Below are 22,716 nucleotides of genomic sequence, written 5' to 3'. Positions count from 1 at the left end.
AAATTTCAAGGCTGTATCTTAAAAAAAACAAGAAAGTAGGTCAAGGTCACAGTTGGGTGACCCTTATCACCTGGGGTCATCAGGTAATTACAATTAAACAGTCTATGAAATATGATCTGATAATTTTTGAAGTATTTTTTCCTATATAACTCATAATCAAGTGGCCCCTGGGGCGGGGCCTCTTTTCACCCAAGGGGCATAATTCGAACAAACTTGTTAGAGATCATACAAAATATGAAAGGCATAGGCCTTGAAATTTCAGACAAGAAGACTTTTCTTTTTTTCCTATACAAGTTTATGTAAAATTTGGGACCCCTCAGGGCAGGGCCTCTTTCACCCCAGGGGCATAATTTGAACAATTTTGGTAGTAGTCCACTAGGCAATGCAACATACCAATATCAAAAACATAGGCCTTGCAGTTTCAGGCAAGAAGAGTTTTGAAGTTTTTTTCCTATACATGTCTATGTAAAACCAAGGAACCCTGTGGCAGGGCCTCTTTTCACCCCAGGGGAATAATTTGAACAATCTTGGTAGAGGACCACAAGGCAATGCTACATACCAAATATCAAAAGCCTAGGTCTTGTGGTTGCTGACAAAAAGATTTTTAAAGTTTCTTTCCTATACAAGTCTATATAAACCATGTGACCCCCGGGGCGGTGCCATATTTCATCCTAGGGGGATCATTTGAACAATCTTGGTACAGGCCTACTATATGATGCTACAGAATATATATCAAAGCCCTAGGCCTTATGGTTTTAGACAAGAAGATTTTCAAAGTTTTTCCCTTTATAAGTCTATATAAACCATAAGAACCCCGGGGTGGGGCCATATTTGACCCTAGGGGGATAACTTGAACCATCTTCAAGTTGGTAGAGACCCACTAGATGATGCTACATAACAAATATCAAAGCTCTACGCCTTGCGGTTTTGGACAAGATTTTATAAAATTTTTCCTTTTGGTTTCCACGGCAACCAGAGTCCTGTATCAAATTCAATTCTTTGAACAATTTTTAAAGACCATTCAAGGATCATCCCTGTGAAGTTTCATCAAAATTGGCCTGATGGTTTAGGTGATGTTGTTAAAAGAAAAGTGTGGACGGACTGATGGACCCCAGACAGTGAGTGATCAAAACAGCTCACCCTGAGCACCTTTTGCTCAAGTGAGCTAATAAAGTTGAGGAAGGTAAAACCAAAAGCAGTAAAACAAGAGCTGTCGGATGACAGCGCGCTCGACTATTCGAAGAATTGATTGAAGAATGGGGTCAAAATATTTCCATATATTTTCAGACAAAAGAAAAAAAATGGATTAAACAAAAAATGTTCCTGTATTTGTGGATTTCGATTAGTCTTGCACTAAATGGCAATGTGTGACCATGATGGCAAATATAATAGGGTTATTATAACGGTAGCTTGATCTGGGATGCAGTATTCGGCTCGAGTGAATTTTGCCAGATTGGATCTCACGAGGCGCGCAAGCGCCTAGTGTGATCCGACCTGGCAAAATCCACGAGAGCCGAATACAAAGTCCCAGATCTAGCTACTGTTATAATGACCCTTTTATTATATACCTTTACTATTTTGATTCTTGTTTTGTTCTTGAACGAAATCCTCAATGTTTATCCATATTAAATGGAACTTACGGAAGTTTTTATGTGCGCTATTTATAAAAATTTGTCGGGTCATGCATATTAATGAAAATAGTCCGGCAGCCTACAATACGGAAGGTACAATACGGAATTTAAAAGGTACAATACGGAATTTTTGTCTGTCTGTTCATATTTAATTGTGAAATACAAGCCGTTTTTTTACAGAATTTATATAGGTATATAATAAGTTAAGTTATATGTTAGGCAAAATATGGACTTGTATGAAAAATTTAACTAATTTCCAAGTCCAAAAAGGGTCATAGTTCAGTCAAAATAGTTGACAGAGTTATGTACACTTGCCTACAGATGGAAATCATATTGATATACTAGTGTTAAAAGTTTCAAAGCCACAGTTCATATAGTTTTGACAAAAATTTCAAAGTCCAAAAAGGGACATAATTCTTCCAAAATAGTTGTCAGAGTTATGTACTCTTGCCTACAGATGTAAATCATAATGATAAACAAGTGTTAAAAGTTTAAAAGCCATATATCAAATAGTCTTGACAAAACATGGACATATACGAAAACAGAACCAATTTCCGAGTTCAAAAAGGGCCATAATTCAGCCAAAAAAGATGACAGAGTTATGTACTCTTGCCTATTGATAGAGACTATAATACTGAACAAGATATAAAAGTTTCAAAGCCATATGTCAAACACTTTACACAAAATATAAACTGGTACGAAAAACTTAACCAAGATTTCTAAGTCAGAAGGGGCCATAATTCAGCCAAAGTGCTTGATGGAGTTATGTACTCTTGCCTACAACTGGACATGGTGATGGTAAACAAGTGTTGAAAGTTTCAAAGCTTTATCTCAAAAGACTTTGTCAAAATGTAGACTGGTACGAAAAACTTAACCAAGATTTCTAAGTCAAAAAGGGGCAATAATTCAACCAAAATGCTTGATGGAGTTATGTACTCTTGCCTACAACTGGACATGGTGATGGTAAACAAGTGTTGAAAGTTTCAAAGCTTTATCTCAAAAGACTTTGTCAAAATATTAACTGGTACAAAAAACTTAACCAAGATTTCTAAGTCAAAAGGGGCCATAATTCAGTCAAAATGCTTGACAGAGTTATGTTCTCTTGCCTATAACTGGACATGGTGATGGTAAACAAGTGTTGAAAGTTTCAAAGCTTTATCTCAAAAGACTTTGTCAAAATATGAACTGGTACGAAAAACTTAACCAAGATTTCTAAGTCAAAAGGGGCCATAATTCAGTCAAAATGCTTGACAGAGTTATGTACTCTTGCCTATAACTGGACATGGTGATGGTAAACAAGTGTTGAAAGTTTCAAAGCTTTATCTCAAAAGACTTTCTCAAAATGTGGACTGGTACGAAAAACTTAATCAGGGTGTGACGCCGACGCCGTGGTGAGTAGGATAACTCTACTTATTCTTCGAGTAGTCGAGCTAAAAACTAGGAATGTGTCACAGGCACGCATACCCCCTCAACATAAGCAAGGTCACAGGCATGGTACTGCTCACAAATAAAAGAAGACTCTTGGCCCTATTTATTTACAAAACAAGAGCTGTCTCCATAGGATGACACATGCCCCCGATGGCACTTTGAATGAATAGTTATGGCCGATGTTAGAGTTTAGGACCTTTGACCTACAGAGCTGGGCTTGCACGCGACACGTCGTCTTACTGTGTCACACATTCATGCGTAGTTATTTTAAAATCCATGCATGAATGACAAAGATATGGACCGGACACGCCCATCAATGCACTATCATGAAAAATGACCTTTAACGTCTAAGTGTGACCTTGACCTTTGAGCTACGGACCTGGGTCTTGCGCGCGACACGTCGTCTTACTGTGGTACACATTCATGCCAAGTTATTTGAAAATCCATCCATCGATGACAAAGATATGGACCGGACACGCCCATCAATGCACTATCCTTTAATGTCTAAGTGTGACCTTGACCTTTGAGCTACGTACCTGGTTCTTGCGCATGACACGTCGTCTTACTGTGGTACACATTTATGCCAAGTTATTTGAAAATCCATCCATCGATGACAAAGATATGGACCGGACACGCCCATCAATGCACTATCCTTTAATGTCTAAGTGTGACCTTGACCTTTGAGCTACGGACCTGGGTCTTGCGCGCGACACGTCGTCTTACTGTGGTACACATTCATGCCAAGTTATTTGAAAATCCATCCATCGATGACAAAGATATGGACCGGACACGAAAATTGCGGACAGACTGACAGACCGACAGACCGACAGACGGTTCAAAAACTATATGCCTCCCTTCGGGGGCATAAAAAAATATTGTAGGAAAACTAGAAAATTTAGTAATCTGCATATGTAGTGAAAACTGGCTTAGTTCAACCCAGGACTGGGCAAGTTTGTTGACAACCCATCAAATTATCCATGAGAAGAAGTTGTAAAAAGATTTTTTTTCATATTTTTCTCTGGTAGCCTCTCAAAGGGGCCAAGCAGAACCATCTAAATAAATTTGAGACAAAAACATGCCAGGATGCTACAGACCAAGTTAGGTGATGATCCATCAAGGAGACCAAAATATCAAACAAAACCCCTGGAGCACAATTTCAAATGCTTTATAATATTCCTATTACCTTTCAAGACTCAAAGTCAAAGACTTTTTGAAATATATGGGGTATATATGTTAAAAGTCTTCTATGCATAGACTATTCATAGGAGTGGTATGGCAGGGTGAAACCCCAAATAGAACATAATCTGCACAACTTTGCAGGCTATATTACAATTCCCTAATGTTTTATGACTCTCGGTCAAATACCTCTTGAGATACATGTAACACAAACCTTAAGGCCCTTTGAAGCATACTGGTATTTTTAACAGTCAAGGGCCATAACACTGGGCTTAATGGGCCATAACTCTGGGCTTAATGAGAGAAATTCCAAACAAAACACTGGGTGCACAACTTCACATGCTAAACAATACTTCTACAAGGTTTAATGACTCTATGTGAAATACTTTTGGTGATACATGTAAGACAAGTTTCTAAATCAAGGGCCATAGCTAAGATCTGGCCAAGTGATGACCAAATGTACAAATTCACATGCGGAATATAGCCTTCCTATCAAACTTCATGATCCTAGGTTAAAAATACTTTTTGAGATACTGTGAAATCATTATTATTCGCGGGGGATTAATTTTTGTGGATTTCGAGCCTGAGTCAAACCACGAAATTTAATCCCAACGAACAAGTAAAATTCCCCTTCATTTTATGTTCAAAAGTTGAATTCCATGAATTCATATGCAAGAAAAAATTCTGATGAATAATGACATCTTTAACAGTATACTGAATTAAAGTTATTATATTTTAATAGTCTGCAGCTTTTTTGTTCACTTTCAGGTTACACCATCACAGACACAGATGAGATCATAATTATGACATATTTTTCATTTTCATTTAAGGTGTATGAAGATGAGGTACAACTGCATGTAAGGTAGACTAGCCACTAGACTGATAATAATATATTTCTACATTTTTCCTTTTTTGATGAATTTAATTTCACAGAGACAAAAGCCAGTCTATTTTATAGATTTTCACAGGGGAATGATGTTGAAATTATCAGAGGAATGATACTGGACATAGAGGAATGATATTGGACATAGAATATAGACTGGCTCAGTTCAATACATTTAATCATAAAAATGTAAAAAAAAGATATATCATAGTCTAGGAGCTAGTCTACATGTAAGGCTGAGCACCTGGACAGAACACAAGCTGTCCGGAGGTTAACATTTAGTAAAATTTATGTAACATTTATTGCTGACAATCCAACTCTCTTATGATTACTTTGACATTCATGTTAGGACATTCTGGTCTGCCATTTCATCAAGAAAATCCATAAAACAGGGACTAATTACTTAATTTCATGAATAAATATTTTTTGAGAATGTGAGATTTTTTCCTACTTTCAGAAATTAGCAGAGCTATAATTATCAGAAAATGGAATGATGGTGATATTTATGTAAATTTCACAATGTGGTATTATTTCATTATGCCCCTGCCTAAAATTGTTGCAAAGAGCAGCTCTGTGGTGTGATTCACAGTTTATAGGATTTAGGATTTTAAAGAAACTGTGATATTAATTCTTAAATATATGAATTAACGCTGTGCTAGTTTTCAGAAAATTGTTTTTGAAAAAATTGAGGTCAGTAAATTTAGGATTTTTTTCAATTGTTTAACTATAGTTTTCATAATATTAACACTTTCCTAAAAGAAAGAGGAGGATATGCCAGTAGGTGTCAGTATAATATTGGAAGAAGAAGATTTTGGCTTTTTATTGGAAATAAACTAGCCTAGAAAGTAAAGTTGTTCTTCTGGAAAAAAACAACAACATTTCTTTGACAGTACCAAAGAGAAAGAATACACACAGATTACAGAATAAATCTCGAGTATACTTTGACATGAGCACAATGGCAAAGGGGTAAACCTGTCCACGAGGACCATCAGGCAAGGTAACTTATCTAAGAGGATACAATAATCTTACACTAGACTTCTAAAAACATCATAAGCCACTGTTTAATGTGGTTAACAATGACTTAGAAATTGTGTTACAAAAACCAAACTTCTGACTCAAATATTGTGTGCTGCAGAAAAAAATCGCTGACAATGGTCTGAAAACTGTGATGCAAGGGAATTGTGTTGCATAAAAAAATCTTTTCAATGATTCGGAAATTGTGATGCAGAAAAATTCTGTTCATGGATGAAGAATTGTACTGAAAAAAAAAATTGTTCATTGAATCAGATATTGTGTTGCTGAAAAATCTTGTTCACTAACAAAAACTTGTGTTGCAGACAAGTTCTGTTCACTGATTCATAACTTATGTCACAAAAAAATCCTTTTCACTGACTTGATATGCAGAAAAATCCTGTTCAATGGCTCAGAAACTATGTCACACAGAAATCCTGTTTATTGATTCAGAATTTGTGTTGCAGAAAAATCCTGTTCATGGATGTAGAAACTGTGATGCAGAAAAGTCCTGTTCATGGATGTAGAAATTATTTTGCAGAAAAATCCTTCACATTGACTCAAAAACTGTGTTGCAGAAAAATCCTGTTCATGGATGTAGAAATTGTCTTGCTGAAAAACCCTGTTCATTAATACAGCCATCGCATTACAGAAATATTTTGAATTTTGTAACAGCAACATGTTGCAAGTAAATCTTCGTTGTTTAGTTTGTTCTTACAGAAAAAAACACTGCAAAGTAATTGAATTGCTAGCTGACTTCCTAAGAGAGAAAACTTATATGCAAACTGAAAAGTACTGTTAACCAAGTAAATTAAGTTGTTATGTTGCTGTAAAAAAGGTTTGCTTCTTGAAAAATTTTACTAATTTATTGCTACAGTTAACATTTCAACATACAGTGCTGCATAGAAAATATTAATACTTTTCCATCATTCAACTGGAAAATAATCATACAGACACAGAGACTGTGCTGCAGAGAATACAGTGCTGGTTTCTGGTTCAATTTACTTGTAGATAAACTCTCAAATATGTTGTGTTGCTGAAAAAAGTGCTGATTTCTGCATCAATTTAGTCATTTAAACTCACTAAATTATTGTGTTACAGAGAAAATAATGCAGATTTTTGGTTCAATTTAGTGATATAAACTCACTAAGATACTGAGTTGCAGAGAACACAGCACTGATTTCTGATTAGATTTATTTATATAAACTCACTAAGATATTGTGTCGCACAGAAAATAGTACTGATTTCTGATTCTATTTAGTCATATAAACTACTGAGGTATTGTGTTACAAAAAGTAATAATTTCCCTAGAGTAGTTGGGAGGGGGTCAATTTTAACTGCTACAAACTAGTTAAATAAACTCACTGTGTTTCAGGGCGAACATTTTTCTACCAATTGAATAACCTTGTTGTAAAAATTGAGATTTAAATAGATCTAATTTGAAACAAAAACAGTTGTAACTTAAATTTTCGCAAATTAAACCATGAACTTTACTTCTGTGAATGAAAGTAAACAGCATTCTTCTGAAGATATAACATTTCCCGAAACTCTTCAAGCTGTAATATTTTCTATTAGAGTGACAGAGTGCATTTTTGGACTAATAGGAAATATTTTATCACTTATCATCTGGAGCAAGGGCAGAAATAGCAGTAAACTAGCCTGCTCTACGTACTTCAAATTTCTATCAGCCAGTGAAATTTTCTGTTTATCCTTCATCTTATTTCATACAGTACAGGCATTTACAGAGTTAATACCTTTTTCTTGGGACACATACTGCCTATATGACTTTTTTTTCCCATTTGCACCACAGCTCTCGACCTGGGTCATTGTATGTATTTGTGGTGAAAGAATGGCGAGTCTATGTTTTCCTCTCAAATTTCATACACAAGGTTCCCACAGGAGAGCGAAAATAGCATTTCTTTTCTTCCTTCTTACACTTACAGCGATTAACCTGCTGAAGACTATTGCTTGTTTCATTGCTCAAGGCCATAAATATAAAATACTCCACATATTATCTGAAATCAAACTATTAGATGAAATCTCATTTATCTATGTGTTTTGTGTCGTACCATTTCTAATTATAACAACCTGCAACACAATTTCTGTCGTAAAATTATGCACGAGGAGAATATCTTACATACATGGTGGCAGACGACAAAATATTCTGACAAAATTCACACGCTTAAGCTTAGGTACCGGAATCCTTCACTGTATCTCTGTGCTTCCAACAATGTTAAGATATATCTTTTACAAAACTTTATCTGAGAAAGAAATTGAAATTCTGATTTCTGTAGCTTTATCTACTTTATACTTAAACAACAGTCTTAATTTCCTTTTATATTCATTTACATCAAAAGAATTCCGAAAAGACAGTAAAGAGCTACTATGCAGCAGATGTTAGGTCTCAGTTTGCCCTTACGCAATATTAGGGCACTGTCGGTTTATACTGCAGCTTTAAACTTGAGACAGCACAAACACTGACATACAAGTTTGTAATGTATCAAATTGCAAATTGCAATGATATGCCCACCAAGCTTCCCAGCAACCATGTTTTTTGTATATACTACTGTTGATTATAAATAAACTAGCGGCTGTTTTTCCTGTAAAACGTATGTCTCCCACCACTTAACATGCAGAAATTGTAAAATGCCACAAATTATGGGCCATGTCTGAAAGGAAAAGCACTCAATCATAGCTTTCCAACCATACAGTTGACATTGTATTAAGAGACCACCCAAGGGACTGCTAAGAAGTGGTCTCTTAATGGAATGGTCTTTTAATGAATTTCAGTCAGATGAAAAGGAAAGTTATTTTTAACTGTTAATGTAACTGTATTTATTATGAACATACATGTATAGTTTCAAAATCTGTTTTAACATTGTGAACACTTTTCCAAGTCCACAAATGTGAAAATTATGGCTAGATTGTTTGTCAGTTTGACTGATACAAAGGTTAATTGCATTCAGTCACGTGCAAAACATACTCGCTAATTACACAGATGAAGAAATGCCCAGTAGAATTTTGGTACCCGGTTGCTTAATAGATATTTTGTCGAATATTTTACCTGTCAGGACTACATTAATGTGGTCGCTAGTCGTTTAATAGAAAAGTCGTTTAATGGAATGAATTTATATACTGAAAACGTTCGGGAGGTATTTTGACTGGTCGTTTAATACAAAAATCGCTTAATAGAGGTGGTCGCAAGTACGATGTCGACTGTATATACATCTAGGCTTGGCAGTGGTAACTTGTTTGAAGTTTGGTGGAATTCAAACCTATGGTATAGAAGAAGGTCATGACTCCACTGAAAATAATTTCATCGGAATATGACTAGAATCTGCATAACTATGCTTCACACTAATCCTTTGTGAGGTTTGATGAAATTCAGCTTAATTGTATACACAAAGTAGTGTAAACACCGTAAAATATGACAAATCAAGGGCCGTAACTCTGCTGAAAATCAAAAGCAGAACATGCAAATAATACACATAATAAGACTTGGCACTGATCACTCCTGTGAAATTTCGTATTAATCTGCTTGGCGGTGTCAGAGGTGTTGCGTTGACAAATTCTGTGACAGACAGACAAACAGACTCAATATGTCTCACTATATGTGTGGGAGACATAATTAACTTGACAGAAATTTTGATACAATAACAGTCATTCACAGACACCATTCAGAACCTGACAAATCACTTAGTTCAGCATGTTGTGGAATATACGACAGCGCTTAGAAAATAAGAAGTTTATACATTCAATTTTTGCTACATGTTTTAAATGAAATTAATGTTACGCTTTAAAGCAGAATATCCTTGAACTGAACAAGGCAATGTTGCTGGGTGGTTTGATATTGGTTAATTGCTATTTTTATATCATTTCTGAAATGGTTTGATAAATTGATATGGGTTAATTGCCATTTTACAACAACATTTCTACAATGGTTTGATATGTGTTTATTTCTACTTTACAACAATGTTTTTAAAATTGTTTTATATGGGTTTATTGCCATTTTTACAACAGTGTTTTTAAAATGGTGTGATATGGGTTTATTGCCATTTTTACAACAGTGTTTTTAAAATGGTGTGATATGGATTTATTGCCATTTTACAACAATAAAGGGAACATTTTGAGAATATCTGTTTACATAATTTTGTATACTTATTTTGTTATTTTGCTGTTTACCTGCATGCCTGTACATTCTGAAGACATATTTTGTGAATATTTGGTCTGTTTACATATATAAGCATTAAAATCATGATTAGTAAGTGTTTTACTGTTTGTATAATTATATGTCTACACATAATGACAACAAAAGAAAAATATTTTGAGAATATCTGCTGACATATTTGTTTACACATTATTAGCAATAAAATGATCCCATTTATGACTTGCTATACACATGTCTACTCAAAATGGCAACTAAATATTTGTGTATTTGTTTACGCACTTATTAGTATGATAGTATACAGTCTGGATTAACTCTGTACATGTGTCTTCTCACAGATTGGCACTTGAAAATAATATGTTAGATATATTTTGAAAAATATCTAAAATAATTTGCATGTTTATTGTATATTTTGTCAATAGCTATTTTAGAATAAATTTAGGCAAATGCTTTATTTTACATGTTGGCACTGAAAATAAATACCATTTATGAGTAGTTGTCTATATGAACTTGTATTAGCAATAACAAGAGTGACAGACTGTCACAAAATACACCCGTCATTGAACTTGGCCTAATTCAAGGGCCATAATCCAAGAGTACCCATTGGAATGTTTATGGACTGGCTCTTTATACATACTGATTTGTTTATGGATTGGCTATTCATACACACTGCTATGTTTATGGACTAGCTCTTAATACACACTGGTCTTTATATGGACTGGCTGTTCATATGCACTGGCCTGTTTATAGACTGGCTCTTTATACACTCTGGTATGCTTATGGACTGGCTCTTTATACTCAGTGATACTGATGAACTGGCTCTTTATACATACCGGTATGTTTATGGACTGGCTATTTATAGATATTGGTATGTTTACAGACTGGCTCTTTACAGATATTGGTATTCTTATAGATTGGCTTTTAACACTTAATGGTATGCTTATGGACTGGCTCTTTATACACAAACTGGTATGTTTATGGACTGGCTATTCATATGCACTAATATGTTTATAGACTGGCTCTTTATATAAACTGGTATGTTTATGAACTGACTCTTTATACATGCTGGCATGTTTATGGACTGGCTCTTTATACAAACTGGTATGTTTATGGACTGGCTATTCATTTCACTAATATGTTTATGGACTGGTTCTTTATATAAACTGGTATGTTTATGAACTTACTCTTTATACATACTGGTATGTTTATGGACTGGCTATTCATACACACTGGTATGTTTATGGACTGGCTATTCATACACACTGGTATGTTTATGGACTGGCTCTATACAACACTGGTATTTTTACGGATTGGCTATTCATACACACTGGTATGTTTATGGATTAATTCTTTACACATACTAATATGTTTATGGATTGGCTATTCAAACACCTCTTTATACATACTGGTATGATTATGGATTGGCTATTCAAACACCTCTTTAAACATACTGGTATGATTATGGATTGGCTATTCATACACAATGGTATGTTTATGGATTGGCTCTTTATATGAACTTGTATGTTTTTTTATGGACTGGCTTTTCATATGCACTGGTACATGTATGTCTATGGACTGGTTTTTTATACAAACTGGTATGTTTATGGATTGCCTCTCTATACAACGAACAGACACATGTGGAAAATGGCAAATGTATGAACCCTGCATCCAAAAAAATCTGGAGCACATATCCTTTTATAAAATGTGTTGAATGTTTATTTTGCCCACCCTTGAAAGACACATTTCTGAAACTATTTTTGAAATACTTAGTTTGCACTTTTTTTGGGATACTTTTCAACATTTGGAAAGAACTTTATCAAAAGGGGCACTTATATTTTTCAATAAAATAACTGAACAAGTTCAAAATCGAAATACCTATTACAGTTTTATCACACTTCTGAATTTAAAGCTTTTTATTCTACAGCAGTGTTTTGCATATACTTGTAATGTCTGCAACTTATTCTAGCAGTGCTCAGAATCAGCTTATTCACAGGTGTGTAGCATGAAATTAAGTTGGAGGAAATACAGATTTTGGCATTATATAGAAAGAATCACAAAGAACATTTTACAACCTCTCCAAATACATCTTTGAAAGATCAATTTATTTTCTTGCAAAAAATACTAAAAGTGACCATAGTGTTAACCTAACCAGTGTTCTTGGATTCTATACCAGTATTAACCTGTTCTCCAAAGTAAATGCCAACTTCCCCACATGAATTAGAGGTGGACAACGAATGATTCAGACACAATGTCTTTAACCAATTTTCATGGAGAACATACACCTCATCCAGGCATCAAACTCCAGACTCCAAGATTCATAGATCTTTTCTCTCTCTCTATATATAAGCAGGAGTGCTCATTTCAGATGCAGATCAGCCTAGGAGTAGAACCAGCAACCTTCCACAGACTACATGCATATATATCTAAATACCTCAGAGGGAAGTTGCATGCTGCATTTCCATCATAGCCATTTGCTGGTCCGCCATTGTCAGTTGAGAACACGATGATTGTATTGTCCATCAAACCATTGTTCCTCAATGCCCTTGCCACTTCTCCAACAGAATCATCCAATGCAGCAGCCATTCCTAGAAATACAAGTTTATGTGCTAAATCGAAAACCAGTACTAGCAGTGTACTCTTAACACCTGGGTAGCCTAGTGGTAGAACGGGCAATAAGGTGCCATAAATCAAGACTTACAAGCCATAACTGGCCTATAATCAAATTTTGCCAACATTCAAACTTGACCCAGAACCTAAAGGAGTTATATATTATATCCAAATATGACTTGGTTTAGTGAAAAAATAAACTTTAAGGTGCTTGCATGTAGACAGGGTAAAAACATGTCCTCTTTTGATTAATTAATTAATAGATAACTAATTAATGAAAAGAACTCCAGACATGATGGTCCAATATGGTCCATAGACTAACCTGAATGAAATTTTAGAGTGTTAGAGCATAGTAGAAGACTGTGCCTATGAAGTAATAATATAATAAGTACAGGTTAATGAATGGGATAGAGGTGCTTTTCAGTTATAATGGCCCTGGAAGATGATAATAGCTATTATCAATCAGAAACACCACTCTCTCATGTACTGTGAAATCATTAATATTCCTGGGGGACTAATTTTCATGGATTTCGTGGTTGAGTCAATCCACGAAATTTAATCTCAAGTAAATTTCCCATTCATATTATGTACGTTCAAAAGATAAAAACCACAAATTTATATCCCCAAGAAATTGCCATTTTGACCAAAACCACGAATTTCATGCCCAAGAAATTAAATGGTTTTACAGTATATGCCTGTTTATTACACGTTTACCTATAACATAAATTAAACAGGTTTAGTATGCCAACTTTTGTGTGATAGCATCTATCGAGGAAGCGTGAGCTATCACTCGAGTGTTTAAGGACTCCAGCATGGATGACAATATTGGACAATAGTTAAGTCTAAGTCAAATGCATTTAGTAATATCAAAGGTAGAGTGGAAGTGTATCAAAACTTAACTATGCATAAAAGGGACATAATTCATGGAATATATCAGAAAGAGTAATGCAACATCTTGTCTGTCATATCAAGTGGCTTATATTGTTGAACAGCTATCTTAAGTTTGAATATATCCATTTAGTAACAGTAATAACTAAGATAGAGCAAAATGTGTATCACAGCTTTAACCTTAAATTCTAAATAAAAAAGTGGGACAATTTACGAGATATTGGGGCGAGAGTTGTGACTCTTGTGTCAAATGATGTGGGTAAATGATGAGGAATAACCACTTTAAGTGTGAAGTAATTCCACCACGTAATTACAGAGATAAAGTGGAAGTGCATCAAATCTTAAACCAAGGTGTCGACAAAGATGTGGATGCCCGGGCGAGTAGAACAGCTCTACATGTACTTTGTATAGTCGAGCTAAAAATTAATGTCTTCACAGTAGTACTTAGAATTAAGTTCCTTTACAAAATTAACTCATGTTACGCTTCAGATGATATTATTAAATAGGTATGCCATCCCCCAAGGACATAATGTCATTTCTGTTTACAAAGCTAAACTTCCCGTGTTAACATCAGGGCCCTTACTGTAGATAATTTGATAATAATGCAGCAAGCAATAGGACAAATGTGTTACTATTAATAGGTAATGGTGAAATAAACAAGAGCTGTCACAGGAGACAGGGCGCTTGACTATTTCGATGCTGAATAGTGAAACTGGGCACATCTGAGGAAGCTGCAGCTGTCACTGGAGTGTTTAAAGACTCCAATGGTGGATGAAGACATTGCACAATAGTTTGAGTCTGTGTCAAAAATATCAAGTAACAGCGTTCGAAATTAGCGGTAGTCCGATAGCCCATGGCTACTGAATTTCAGCTCGGGCTACCGATTTTCCACAGATACAAGCCTGACCAGGCTACCGTTTCTTCCTAATGTGATTAAAACAAGAGCACCGCCTTGCGGGTGCTGACGCTCATCTGATTTTTTTTTTGTAATAGAAATATTGTCCTACCCATGATTTTCTAAGTCTAAAAAGGGCCATCATTCTTGCAAAAAGCAGGATAGAGTTATGTTTCTTGATGTACAGTGTCCACTTATGATGGTGAAAAACTGTTGCAAGTTTTAAAGCAATAGATTTGATAGTTTATGAGAAAAGTTGACTTAAACATAATACTCAACCAAGAAAATGATTTTCTAAGTCCAAAAGGGGCAATAATTATTGCAAAAAGCAGGATGGAGTTATGTTGCTTGCTGTACAGGGTCAGCTTATGATGGTGAACAAGTGTTGCAAGTTTCAAAGCAATAGCTTTGATAGTTTATGAGAAAAAGTTGACCTAAACATAAAACTTAACCAAGAAATCTGATATTTTCTAAGTCCAAAAGGGGCCATAAATCTTGCAAAAAGCAGGACGGAGTTATGTTTCTTGCTATACAGGGTCAACTTATGATGGTGAACAAGTGTTGCAAGTTTTAAAGCAATAGCTTTGATAGTTTAGGATAAAAGCTGACCTAAACATAAAACTTAACCAAGAAAACAGATTTTCTAAGTCCAAAAGGGGCAATAAATCTTGCAAAAAGCAAGATGGAGTTATGTTTCTTGATGTACAGGGTCTGCTTATGATGGTGAACAAGTATTCCAAGTTTCAAAGCAATAGCTTTGATAGTTTAGGAGAAAAGTTGACCTAAACATAAAACTTAACCAAGAAATCTGATATTTTCTAAGTACAAAAGGGGCCATAAATCTTGCAAAAAGCAAGATGGAGTTATGTTTCTTGCTATACAGGGTCAGCTTATGATGGTGAACAAGTATTCCAAGTTTCAAAGCAATAGCTTTGATAGTTTAGGAGAAAAGCTGACCTAAACATAAAACTTAACCAGGCAACGCCGACGCCGACGCCGACAACCGCTCAAGTGATGACAATAACTCATCATTTTTTTTCAAAAAATCAGATGAGCTAAAAATCATGCTAATTAAACGCATATGGCATCGTGATTTGATACGATCTCCATTTATAAACGCTTATTTTCAAGAATGCATCACGCATCATCCAGATTGAGGAACATTTATTGAATTATTGACCTAGGAAATACATATTCAAATAAATTCATTGGTGAAAGTCAATTATACATAGTTAATACTTTACAATGTTGTTCTTTTACCATGGATACCAAATAATTGTGTCTACAATTGCAATTATTTGCATGGTTAATCAACAATTTCTTTATGAAACATTTTTTTGCACTTGCACATGTTGACAATCAAATGCAAAGTGTCAAAGACGTAACCGCGGTGCTATCTGGCTGAATACAATCATCTCTGGTGTAATGGATAATTTGATTTGCTTTCACACTTCTCGTGAAAATCTCACAAGTACCTGAAGTAGGTGGAGCTTAAATTATGCTATCGGCGTGTGTGTGTACTCATTTTGACATCTTGCATATTGTCAATAGTCCCAGTAGTGGTAATTAGCAGGTGCAGATCCTAAAAATCGGGCGACCTGAATTTCACTTTGAAGTTAGATTTCATTTGACTCGTGGAGTGATGTGTCCGATGATGGGGACTCTTACGATGATGATACAGACTAGAGTATTCAGAGTTAAAATTGTTTGAAAACATGGCAAACATAGGTCTTTTTTATCCCTTCAAACATGCACAGATGTCAGTAAAACAAAATGTTTTATGGTGCAAAAATTAGATATTTTATGGTGTTCAAGTTTGGGCTAGTGAAATTGGTGTTGGGCTTTGAAAATTGCCTATCTGGTCGCCCGAACGGGCTAGTGGATTCAAATCTGAATTTCGTACACTAAAGTAATAAGAGAGATAAAGTGTATAAAAACTCTAAATAAGTATAATTCTAAGCAAAGAGGGGGCATAATTCACAAAACATTGGCGCAAGAGTTATGCACCTTGTGTCATATGATGTGGGTGATGATGTGGAACAACTACTTCAAGTTTGAATCAAATCCATTAAGTAATAACTAAGATATAGTGAAAATGCATCAAAATTAACCTTAAATTCTAAGTAAAAGGGGGCAGAATTCATGAAAAATTGGTGCAAGAGTTATGCATCTTATGTCATATGATGTGGGTGATAAGGTGAAACAACTAGTTTAAGTTTGAATCAAATCCATTTAGTAATAACTGAGATAGAGTGAAAGTGCATCAAAACTTTAACCTGAAATTCTAAGTAAAAAGGGGGATAATTCATAAAATATTGGTGTGAGAGTTATGGCCCTTGTGCCAGATGATGTGGGTGATGATGAGGAATAACTATTTTAAGTTTAAAGCAAATCCATCAAGTAATTACTGAGATAAGGAGAAAAAAAGGAAAGAAAAAACTTTAACCGAGGTTGGGACGCGGAAAGACGCTGATGCCGGGGTGAGTAGGATAGCTCTCCATATACTTTGTATAGTCGAGCTAAAAATAATTAACATGCATGTTTCATAACATGTTAATTGAGGTGCAAAGTCAGCAGTGATTCTTTCCTTATACTGTAATTTATACATGAATTATAAAATATTCAAATTATTTCATGGAAATAAATTATGAATGAATTAAGAATGATTTGCTGACAAGGTCATGTTCCCCAATAACTCTTGTAATAATGTTCTGAATATTAAATTGCACTTATCCTCAGTACAGATGTACTAGTGATCAAAGTTAATTGCTCTTAACACATTAAACACATGTAACATAGGCAGGGTAATAAGAACCTACCGAATTTTGTTGTAAATCTTATTCAGCTAGATTATTACACAGCAAAAGTGCATGTCCGAGCTTTGGAATGCGGTCCCTTTTTTCATACTCTATATTTGTTACATTCAGCTTGCCAAGGACGTTTTTTGTTGACTTTTAAATAAGTTTGTCAGCTAAGGTCCTATGGCATTACTCCACCTTGAATAGCTGAAGATCTATCCATCCATTCAGAAATTATCTTAAAAGAAGAGCAGCACTTGAGTAGAACCAACAACCTTCCACAGACTAGCTGATCGGCTTTTACACATGAAAATATTTGACACCTGGCTTCAAGAAAATAAACTTGAGTGTGAAAACCAGTCTTGTAATGCAACCTTGCCATTGGCCATTTTAATATGTATCTCAGGATGAACCAATCAGAGGCTGAAATTTTGAGACTGGTCTTCACAGTCAGCTTTTTAACTATTCTCCATATGAATTAAATCTCAAACCTTAAAGACACAGTCTAAAGCCAAGGACATAAACTGGCAATCAAAATGAACGTTATACTTTGATACTTATTTTAGTTATTTAATATTCTAATTACTATACATGAAAACAAAACTGTCATAAAACAAGGGAAACAAGTCAATATAATCCATACTGAACTATTTCTTCTCATCAAGATGACTCAGTATTTGATCTGATCAAGATTTTATTAAGACAGATTTGTATAAATCAGCTACACTATGTGGTCCCTAGGTACATATTAGTGTTCATCAATACTGATCTACGGAAAAAATAAAGACCAACAGGAGTGTTGCAACTGTAGGCTTTCTATTTTCTATGGAAAAAGTACTGATGAATACTAATCTATTTAGTTGATGGGCTTATTTGTCCATAATTAATATGCAGATGGTTGGATGGTCAGCACCATCACATGACCTTTGACTAAGAAACCTAAAATTCAAAAGGGGCTTATGATAAATGCTCTTAATCTTTGACCTACTGACCTCAACACAGTCCTGGTCACATAAAAAATAACGTGATTATGCACTACCTAAGAGCAATATGCCAGCAAATTTGAAGATTGTAGGTAAGAGAGCGGTAACAGTCTTTGTACAAACAGTTGCTGTGACCTTGACCTTTGACCAACCAATCTATAAATTGCTAATACGCAGACAAACCTATCGTAATACATACCTCAGGGAGAAAAAGGTAAACTGAACTCTATTTGAAAACGAATTTGTTCCTTTTCAAAGTTCTGTCGAAGTACCTACCAGCAAATATCCTTCTCTTTTTGCTGATGATATATGGAAACCTGTCTACATACGCCTGTGGAGCCTGAAGTGGATCGTTACCATTACCCGCATGTACAGCTTGATGGGCGAGATACAGGAACAATGGCTGCAATTGAAGTGGAAATATGCGCATTTTATTAAGTAAAATCCAGCTGAAGTAGATGTGTGTGTAAATAGGGTGGAGGAAATTATAGCTTTTAACACAATATACCAAACTCTTTCTGGTACCAGTATGAAACAATAAGTTTTAAAATATGACTTTTCTTATTTTGACTGGGGCAGTCATTTTAAGAAAAGACAAACTGCATGCATGAGTTGCTTCCCTTCAACTACAGAAATCTCTACCTATAGGTAAGGGATTTCACTGCAGAGAAGATTAAAGAAAAGAGCTGTTATCTTATTAGTCTGATTTCTTTATCTCTAAAGCATCAACTTCAAATACTTATGCTGCATTATGATTGTTAACTTAACACATTTAAATGCACAGCAACCTAAAATTGCTTTTCTGAAACAGTCACCAGAAACACACTTTGTGCAGTAAGATGCGCATAATGCCACTTTAAATATGGAATCTAATTTTTAGTGTGGAACAAAAAACTTGCTCAAAAGATTAAAACCTTAGTTTAGAGAACAGTCCAAAAGCCGCCCCCACTTTTGAATAGTTGTAAACATCGAGTTGTAAAACTGACCAATGACAGGGCTGCATTCTAAACTACGAAAGATAACAGCTATTTCTCTCACTACTTGTATTCAATCCACAAATAGATAACATTTAGATGCCTGGTGACCTCATGTTTTTGTTTGGTATTACTCTTTTGGAAAGAGTTGAGTCTGCTGAACTAGAATTAGTAAATAGGATAACCATAATAATATGCACAAATCAATCACTTATTGTAACAGTCATGCCTTCTTGACTGCAAAATGATGATCTTACACTAGTAACTGGATCACTGAAAGCTATAAAATAAAAATATAAAAATTCTATAACATATCTTTGTCATGTAATTTATATTTTCTTTTTCAGTAGACAATACACTTTCAAATAATACCAAAATTATATGAGCTTACTAGGCATCAATATTTGATATATTTTAATAGAATTTGCTTATCTGTTGATCGGATACCTTAATGTTATAATGATAGTTGTATTTGTGCATGTGTTATAACAGCCAGAACTATACATGTATGCAAAAATAATTTTCAGCTTTCTTATAAATTTAACATTGGTTTACTCCTTTTTTTCGATAATCCCTAGAACTACAAACATACAACATTTGCTAGTCTGAAATATTTTCTTCTTCTCTTTTTTGTTCTAGTTGTTAAGGGATATACAGGATCAAAAGAAACAAGAGCTCGTAGAACACGAAATGCCCCCCTTGATGCATTTAGTAATTGCACAAGCAACAGAAATTATATGCTCACTGTAAACAAAAGTTCTACCATTCTGGTTTAATCTGACCTTGACATTTAACCTACTGACACTAGGCCAAAGCGTTCCTGAGTTATTGCCTGGAAACCATTTTACTGTTCCTGGTCACTGTGACCTTGACCTTTGACATACTGACCTCAAAATCAATAGGGGTCACCTGCTGGTCATGACCAACCTGCCTATCAACTTTCGTGACCCTAGGCCTAAGCGTTCTTGAGTTATCATCCGGAAACCGTTTTACTGTTCAGGGTCACTGTGACCTTGACCTTTAATATACTGATCTCAAAATCAATAGGGGTCATCTGCTGGTCATTACCAACCTGCCTATCAACTTTCATGATCCTAGGCCCAAGTGTTCTTGAGTTATCATCCGGAAACCGTTTTACTATTCAGGGTCACTGTGACCTTGACCTTTGACATACAGACCTCAAAATCAATAGGGGTCATCTGCTGGTCATTACCAACCTCCCTATCAATTTTCATGATTCTAGGCCCAAGTGTTCTTGAGTTATCCGGAAACCGTTTTACTGTTCAGGGTCACTGTGACCTTGACCTTTCACATACTGACCTCAAAATCAATAGGGGTCATCTGCTGGTCATGGCCAACCTAACTATCAATTTTCCTGACACTAGGCCAAAGCATTCTTGAGTTATTGCCTGGAAACCATTTTACTGTTCCTGGTCACTGTGACCTTGACCTTTGACATACTGACCTCAAAATCAATAGGGGTCACCTGCTGGTCATGACCAACCTGCCTATCAACTTTCGTGACCCTAGGCCTAAGCGTTCTTGAGTTATCATCCGGAAACTGTTTTACTGTTCAGGGTCACTGTGACCTTGACCTTTAATATACTGATCTCAAAATCAATAGGGGTCATCTGCTGGTCATTACCAACCTCCCTATCAATTTTCATAATCCTAGCCCCAAGTGTTCTTGAGTTATCATCCGGAAACCGTTTTACTGTTCAGGGTCACTGTGACCTTGACCTTTAACATACTGACCTCAAAATCAATAGGGGTCATCTGCTGGTCATTACCAACCTGCCTATCAACTTTCATGATCCTAGGCCCAAGTGTTCTTGAGTTATCATCCGGAAACCGTTTTACTATTCAGGGTCCCTGTGACCTTGACCTTTGACATACAGACCTCAAAATCAATAGGGGTCATCTGCTGGTCATTACCAACCTGCCTATCAACTTTCATGATACTAGGCCCAAGTGTTCTTGAGTTATCATCCGGAAACCGTTTTACTGTTCAGGGTCACTGTGACCTTGACCTTTCACATACTGACCTCAAAATCAATAGGGGTCATCTATTGGTGGTGACCAACCTCCCTATCAACTTTCATGATCCTAGGCCCAAGCGTTCTTGAGTTATCATCCGGAAACGGTTAGGTCTACATTCCGACCGACCGACAGACCGACCGACCTACCGACCGATACAACTCACTTTAACCACACTGATGACTCACCCAGTAAAATTTGTCACATGACACATGAAAATCTTAGTAACAGTTACATAAATTCTTTCTAAATTACCACAAGTATTTTTATTTGTTTGCAATCTGTGGGAAAAAAACAACAAAATTAGAGCTGTCATTGGAGTTACAAATTATACCCCCACAATACACTGTAACAGCCTTGTCAAAGAAGTAATAACTGTTCCGGGTCACACTGATCCTAGGCCCAGCGTTCTCAAGTTTAATCTGGAAATGGTTTAACTGTTCCAGGTCACTGGACCTTAACCTTTGACCTACTGACCTTAAAAATCAACAGGGGTCATTTGCTGGTCATGACCAACCTTCCTATCAACTTTCATGATCCTAGGCCCAAGCATCCTCAAGTTATTGTCTGAAAACCATTTAACTGTTCTGGGTCTTTGTGACCTTAACCTTTGACCTACTGACATCAAAGTCGAACTTGATCTGTATTTTATGATGTTTAACCTGTGTATCAAAATTTATGATCCTAGGCCCAAGCATTCTCAAGTTATCATCTGGAAACCGTTTAACTACCAGGTCACTGTAACCTTGAACTTTGACCTACAGAACTCAGTCAAACTTGACTGTATTTTATGACATTACATAAAATTCTGTGTACCAAAAATTAATTAAATCTGTCAAACCTTTCATAAGTTATTGTCCGGAAACCATGAAAACAAACGGACCAACTGACCAACAAGCTCACTCCAATATACCCCCCAAACTTTCATTTTTATTTGTTTTTTTCACTATACCTTTGATTTATTATGTGTACTGATGATATTAACAGCCTCTTTTGTATACTCTTCTGTAGAATACGCTGTATAATTGACCACTTTTAGATTACGTCGAAAATCTAGTCCTCTGTAAACCTACAAAAATGTATATTACTGATTTATTATTTATTTTGTTGGGTTTAACGTCACACCGACACAATTATAGGTCATATGGCAACTTTCCAGCTTTGATGGTAGATGAAGACCCTAGGTGCCCCTCCGTGCACTATTTCATCAGGAGCGGGCACCTGGGTAGAACCACCGACC

General features: G+C 35.6%; 1 protein-coding gene across 7 annotated transcripts in view; it reads right to left on the bottom strand.

The window, feature by feature from the left end:
- Nucleotides 1–22,716, bottom strand: part of LOC123559437 (arylsulfatase B-like) — a 47,996-nt gene that overhangs the window by 5,437 nt on the left and 19,843 nt on the right. For all 7 annotated transcript variants that reach the window (XM_053552675.1, XM_053552673.1, XM_053552677.1 and 4 more), the window contains 3 exons: nucleotides 22,429–22,545; nucleotides 18,742–18,868; nucleotides 12,726–12,879 (listed from right to left, as the gene is read on the bottom strand). In XM_053552675.1, coding sequence (XP_053408650.1) covers nucleotides 12,726–12,879; nucleotides 18,742–18,868; nucleotides 22,429–22,545 — 398 coding nt within the window. The remainder of the gene's footprint in view (nucleotides 1–12,725; nucleotides 12,880–18,741; nucleotides 18,869–22,428; nucleotides 22,546–22,716) is intronic.

The sequence above is a fragment of the Mercenaria mercenaria genome, chromosome 10 (genome assembly GCF_021730395.1).
Source record: "Mercenaria mercenaria strain notata chromosome 10, MADL_Memer_1, whole genome shotgun sequence".
In the NCBI taxonomy this organism is placed as follows: Eukaryota; Metazoa; Mollusca; class Bivalvia; order Venerida; family Veneridae; genus Mercenaria; species Mercenaria mercenaria.
The sequence above is the reverse complement of the archived record's forward strand: the minus strand, read 5'-3'. Positions and strand labels throughout refer to the sequence as shown.